The sequence below is a fragment of the Myodes glareolus genome, chromosome 12 (assembly GCF_982192425.1).
Source record: "Myodes glareolus chromosome 12, mMyoGla1.1, whole genome shotgun sequence".
NCBI lineage: Eukaryota > Metazoa > Chordata > Mammalia > Rodentia > Cricetidae > Myodes > Myodes glareolus.
This window is the reverse complement of record NC_142037.1, coordinates 28663296-28670215: the sequence shown is the minus strand read 5'-3', so window position 1 is coordinate 28670215 and position 6920 is coordinate 28663296. Positions and strand designations below refer to the sequence as shown.

General features: G+C 44.7%; 1 protein-coding gene across 1 annotated transcript; it reads left to right on the top strand.

The window, feature by feature from the left end:
- The first annotated feature begins 3200 nt into the window (after window positions 1-3200).
- Defb135 (defensin beta 135) lies at window positions 3201-5899 on the top strand. Its single transcript, XM_048422192.2, has 3 exons — window positions 3201-3341; window positions 4934-5105; window positions 5695-5899. The coding sequence occupies exons 1-2, from the start codon at window positions 3284-3286 to the stop codon at window positions 5101-5103; spliced, it is 228 nt and encodes a 75-aa protein (XP_048278149.1). The 5' UTR covers window positions 3201-3283; the 3' UTR covers window positions 5104-5105; window positions 5695-5899.
- Window positions 5900-6920: the final 1021 nt, after the last annotated feature.

Genomic DNA, 6920 nt, shown 5'->3' with positions numbered 1-6920 from the left:
GGTCTGAGGACAGCTATGGAAGAAAGTCTTTCCTTCCCACCGTAGGATTCAAGGTTCAAGTGCAGGTCCTCAGCATCAGGTAAGTATTTTCACCCATGGAGCCATCTTGCCAGCCCTGTAGACAGTACTTAGAATGCAATAAATAACCTGATTTGTCAGGTAGTAGAAAATGAAAAAAAAATACAACAACAATAACAAGAAAAAAACATGGCTGATACACACCATAATGGAATTTTATTTAGTCCTTATTAGCATGTATTAATTATGGGTCAATCATTCCATTACAACCTTTCCAAATAAGCACATTTGTGCTAGTCTCTATCCCCAAAGGAAACTAGACTCATCTGAGAAGAAGAAACCTCAACTGAGAAAATGCTCCCATCGGATTGGCCTAGGTGGCATTTTACTGATTGATAATTGATGTGGAAGGACCTAGCCAACTGTGGGGGCTATTATCCCTGGGCAGATGGTGTAGAAGAAAGCAAACCGCGCAAACTGTGGAGAGCAAGCCTGCGAGTCGCTTTCCTGTCTGGTCTGTGTTTGAGTTCCTGCCTTCAGCAGCCTGCCTTGGCTCCCTTGGGTGATGGACTGTAATTGAGACGGATCAGCCCAACTGATGCTTTGCTTCTCAAGTTGCTTTTGGTCGTAGTGCTTTATCACGACATCAGGAAGCAAACCAGGACAGCGCGCATTAGTTGTCCGTGCTAGTGGATCTCACTCTGGAACCACTGAAGGGCTTTACCCAGGCAAATTCACGATCAGGTTTCTATAAAGGCTATTTCAGTTACTGAGTGTAGGATGGATGGTAGTTATCTAAACATGGAACACGAGACAAGGTAGAAGGTCACTTAGTTTAGTGACAGACGGTGATGACTTCAGGGGATTGAGAGGCGGCAGTGGAGATGAAGAACAGTCTATGGGTGTGAACTGTATGTTGGAGGTAAGCCTGGTAAGGTGTGATGATGTACCCAGTGTGAGCAGGAAGAGGGAAAGGAGGTACCCATTTCACAGAAGGTACTGCTGTGGGAGGGCAGGAAGCCATTAGGAGATCGAAAGAAGCTACTTGCCTGTCCCATGACTTGTGATGCCCCAGAAGGTGGATTACTTCTAAACAGTAGCTGTGCACAGAAACGGTGCCCCCAGAGAACCCAGAAACACTAACTCGGAGATGGAAGGGCAAAGAATGTGTCCAGTGGAGTCGGGATTCCGTAGGGCACAGCTGAAATGGAGGCCAAGGTGATTGGCTGGGGGAGAGGAGATCAGAAACCTTATGGACCATGGGAAAGAAAACCTGGCTGTGCTTCTGGTTGGAACATGCTCGTTAGGAGTGTCTCTCACAGCATTGTGATCATGTGACCCTTTAGGTTCCTCTGAACTCACGTCTCCTGTTCATTATTTGCTGATTTTCTGCTTTGTAGGTCTCTCATGAATCTTTCACAGATATGAACCCATGCCATGTTATAAGGTTTATGGAATTTGAAAACAAGAGCCCACTGAAGTGGTTGGGTGGTCAGTCTGTCAGTCTGTATATCTATCTATTTATGTATCTATTATCTATCTATCTATCTTTCATCTATCTATCTATTTATGTATCTATTATCTATCTATCTATCATCTACCTATCTACCTACCTTTCTATCTATCTATCTATTTATGTATCTATTATCTATCTATCTATCTACCTACCTTTCTTCTATCTATCGTCATCCTCCTGTCATCTCTCTATCCATTTTAATTAGGGTTTCTATTGCTGTGAAGAGACCCCATGACCATGGAAACTCTTATAAAGGAAAGCACTTAATTAGGTTGACTAGCATTCTCAGAGGTTTAGTCCATTATCATTATAGTGTGACACGGTAGCTTGCAGGCAGACATGGTGCTGGAGAAGTAGCCGAGCGCCTACATCTTGACTTGCAGGCAACAGGAAGTGATCTAACACTGGGCGGTATCTTGAGCATATGAGACCTCAAAGCCCACCTCCACAGGGGCACACTTCCTCCAAGAAGACCACACCTACTCTAACAAGGCCACACCTCCTAATAGTGCTACTTCCTTTGGGGGCTGTTTTCTTTCAAGCCACATCATCTATGCACATCTACCATGGTAGACAAAACATAGGGCAAAGCTATAGCAATTTATTTGTTTGTTTGCTTGTTTATTTACTTATTTATATTGGGGTCAAACCTACAATGTTGTGCATTTGAGGCAAGGGCTCTAACCCTGAGCTATAGCGCCAGCCCTAGGTCAGTGATGAAAGAGGGATTTCTAGTGCCGGCTCTTTGCTCTCTAGTTGAAGGTGTGTCACCTCTGTTTTAAAGGTCTTTATTTGTTATATGGCCTTACTGGTCCCTTAGATGTACAGCTCGCAAGGATTTTTTTCATGACAATTGCTTCATTTGCTCTCAAAAGTCTCTGGGCCAGGAAGATAGACCCCTGATATATAACCTGCTCTACAGCCAGATGAAATGCCTTATTAAAAACTTGTATAGATCAGTGCCCAGCTTTGTGCCTTAAGGGATCTTTGGCCTTCACACAGGACCGTTCAGCTTTTGTTAAACACCTTGGAAGCTGCCAAGCCCTGTTGACCCTCAGTCGTCAAAGAAGACATTTTTATCGTACTTCCTGTGCGTACCTCACACTGCGCATGCCTAAGCACGTAGGAGGTCAGTAGGAGGCCGTGGCTCCGTGTTCTCTGGGATCGTGCTGGTGGTACTATGCAGGTTATCCTGGCCCCTTTGGGGGAGTTCTTGTTTTCTAAAGAGCTTGCAACCAGGCTAGAATCAGGTCGGGCCAGGCAGTTTGTACAATGTGCTGCTGCCAGTGATGATTTCCATGAACTCGGTGAAGCCATCTCTTCCAGCGACAATTCAGAAGACTCGTTTTTCCAAAGGGGAGAACTCCCACCCGAGCTTTGACTGTGTAAGCGTGAAAATAACCATCCCCAGCACATGAGACTTAGAGCGGTGAAAACACACTAGGCATTCGTTAAGTGGGTGTACTCTGAAGACACAAAGGTAGCTACACAGAATCCCAGCAGGGCTCTGAACAAGACTATTGACACAGCGTAAACTGGGCTGGTAACTCAGAAGTGGCAGCCAGTAAGCATTTGTTAGTGGCGAGCTGCTGTATTCAAAGTCAGATCTTGCATTTATTGGGCTGCTCAGTGGAGCAAGCAGATGTCCTTGTTCCAAAAGGTTCACTAGCCACACGGGTCCTCATGTCTCAGAAGCCACACATACAGTGACTCTGCTTCTCAACTGACTCTTTGCTCACCGGTTTGGTCATGAGGCGCCTACAGCTGGTCCTTGTGGTCTTGGTCTTGTTCTGCTGTGTTCCACCAGGTAAAACGAATCCCTTCGCTTACAGAATTGCGGTGTGAGGCTCGACAAGGCGGAGACAAAGGCAGGGCCGAGAGAACAGAAGTAAAAACAGGAGGAGTATGGGCAGAGATGCGTGCTGTGGGTTGCTGCAGGGAACGAAGAGATGATACCAAAGGCACTAACAAGAGATGGCTCTCTTTAGAGAAGAAGCTGGCTCTGAATTTGGGTCTTGAGCATCTAGGAACCTTGTCAGTGAGGCTGGACGGATGTGGGCAGAAATGGGGGCAGAATGAAGTGAAAAACCTCTTAGAGCACAGACAGGACATGGAATGGAAGGGAAGCTGTTCCGCGAGGACTCTTGGGGCTTGCCTCTCGTGGTTGGCTGTTCACACACTTGCTTGTTTATTTAGAAGTCAAGGCAAATGTTACAGTGAGAAGAATCTAAAAACTGAACTAGTCGTCAGCCTGCATGAAATTCCTTTGTAGCATAGTTGGATCCTGTGGGGGGCATCAGAATGAGTAGCCAAACTGCTCTGGACAGGGGGGGAGTCACGTGAGAAGATGGAGAAACTCCCACTTAGTAATTAACGTAGGGGCTTGTGGGTGTCCAGAGAGCTCCTTCTTCCTACCCCAAACCTTCACATTCAAAAGTTGCCACTTAAGGATCAAGTGTGAAACATGAAAAAGACAGACACCTGGGAACACACTGAGAGGGTTGCTGCCCTTGGGTGCGGCAGGACTCTGGATACTGCACTGTGTCTCCTCTTGAGTCCTCTGTTTCCAGAATGGCTGCTCTGCTAGTGAGCATACAGCAAGCAACTTTGCTTACCAGTAGCATTTGACCATACACTATTCACTATTTGCACACATTCATTCTTTCTGCAGATCGAAGTCTAATCCATGGTTCTGTGCTGGCAGCTAGAAGAGAGACCAAGGCTTGCCATAGAAGAGAGGGATGGCCCGGGCTACACCCATTCCCATGAACTGTCTCCCCCCCACCTCCCATCCATTACTCCTTGGCTTCCAAGGGCACCTAGGTATTAACATTGCTAGACTTAGGTATGGGTTTTAGGTACTTCAAGCCATTTCTTTCCCATTATCCCATAGGATACCTCTGAGTACTCTGAAATTAAGCTAGGACAGGTAACGGGGCTCTTAACAAAAAGTCATCCTGAACGTTATTGGACACATTGGGATGGAATTGATGGCTTCAGAATTCTAGGCCATTAGTCTTCCTTCCTTCAGAATGAAGTTTTGACAACCCAGAGCTACTTGGGAGTTGTTCGTGTCTCCTGGTATGGAGTCTCTGCGGAATGATCTTTCCATGTAGAAAATAGCGGCAAGCTGAACCTACTGTGCTGCCCTGTACATATAAATGACCAGTAGTAGTTCATGTAATTCTGGATCATGGGCGCTAATGGCTTATAACAGGGCCCCTGAAAGGTGAGACCAAAGCAACTACAAGGGGTGTGTAGTCATAGATATGATGGATATATCTGGTTATGTAGAGTTTCTTATTAAAACGTATGGTGTGACGGAAGTCTAATTTATCCGTGACATTGGAAGACAGTAGCTACCACATTAACCTTTTCTTTTTTTTTTTCTGTTTGCAGTTAGAAGCGGAATGAATATTTACATACGACGAATTTTTGATACATGCTGGCTAGCAAAAGGCGTTTGCAGGGAAAAATGTGAAGAAAATGAATTTTATAACATTCTTTGTGGTACTCAGTCCCTGTGCTGTATCAGAAAAAAGGACATGCCCACGCTGTTCGTGAAGTAATTGTGAGTATCCAGGCTCTCCTGCTGGTGCCTCTGGGAATTCTGAGAAGTTCAGTTGCACTGTTAAAATGCTGGCTGTGGTCTGTCAGCGTTTCTGTAGGCTATGTTCCTTGGTTGCCTTTCTTTGGGAAATATTTTGAATTAAATTCTTTGTCTCCAGTGTTTTTCTCAAGATACCCCCCCTCCCCCACAAGGGACATTTCCTCAGGCGTTTCTAAAGGAGAAGTCCCTGTACCCGTTTTTTAACCTTGTATCAATGGAATTGTCCAGTAGTTACTTCTTTGAAACGTGCTCTTGCAGGGCTGCAGACAGAGCCCGGGGGTCTCACCCATGCTAAGCAAGGGTTCTACAACTGAACTAGATCTGCCCCAGCTAGATCCTCCTGGTCTGACTTCTGCTCTGAAATGCTTTGGGGAAATGTATTCCATTGTTTCATGTGACTGTAGTCCCATTCTCAATGGTGTATAGGATTCTGTAGGAGAACTTACCTGTGGCTATTCCTGGGTAGCTAAATGATTGCATCTGTAGTTTTCAGTTTGGGACTTTTTACAAATCGTGTTGTATCAGACATTTCTTTAATTCTTTTTTATAGGTCACATTCGGTTTTAGTAGATCCACGTGTGGTTGCGGACCCAGAAACCTCGCCTCTGTCTCTCAAATTGATTGTACTGATTTCCGTTCTCACCTATGTTGTTACTGCTTCTGGATCCCAGCTAGACGCCCTCCCTCTAGGGTATGTATACTAATGATACATAGTAACTGAACTCACCCATGATTAATAAACTTTTACTCTCTGGTCAGATGTCCTTGTTTGTGACTGGGGTACAGCTGGCAGCTGGAGCTCGGTGTCTCCCTGTTCGCAATGGGCTTACTCAAGCTTTAATGTAGAAAATAGGAAACTAAAAGTCACCTGGAAAGCAGCTAAATTGAAGTATTGAGCATGTAGCAGTAGATTTTCTGTTGCTTAGTGAGACGACATCATTTAAAGCTTTCTGTTGGGCAGGGATGCAGCTCAGTTTGCAGAGTGCTTTCCCATCAGGCGTGAAGCCTCCACCTCTTTACAGTCTCTGCTTCCCGGGGCTGAATTACAGGCATGCCTCACTGTACTGGGCTTTTGACTTTTCTACCCATTGTGAAAAGCGGAGCGTCAAGTCATCTTACGCTTGTGTTCCCATCAACTTCTCCTTTCAGATCTGTCCATTTTTGCAGTGTACTTAGATTCTTAGAACTGATGATCACATATACTTTTCAAATTAAAAAAAAAGACATTAGGAAGAACTTGAAATACTTTTTTCTTTCTGTATAAGCTTTCTGATTCTCCCTGACTCTGCTCGGAACAGTATCTGCTTGGCTGTCCTGTAGATACATCTCATAATTTATCTTTACGTTTGTATATTCTCTTTCCCTTTCTAATTTTAGATGGGTTAGTTGTCAGGGATATGTCTCTAAGCTGGTGGGTCTTTGCTTCTGCTTGACCTTGCTGATGTTAAACCTCCTCACGAAAGATTTCAATTCAGTTATTATATTACTAACTATGAAATCTCTTTTTTGGTGTAGAGTGATTTTGTTTTGTTTTGTTTTGTTTTTTCATGCTCTGATTGAAATTTTGGCTTGGGGAATGGGGAAATGTCTACTAATGAAACGCCTTGCCAGCAATCACATCCAGGCCAGTTAGAAACCTGATCTTCAGGCATTGTCTGGGAGTGAGCAGACAAGCAAACCATTTCCAGGTTGAAGGTGAAAGTTGGTTATCCTGTCCATTCTTTCTGTCTTAATGGTGGGAGGGGAGCCACGGGAAGTACTCACTCACATCTGTTT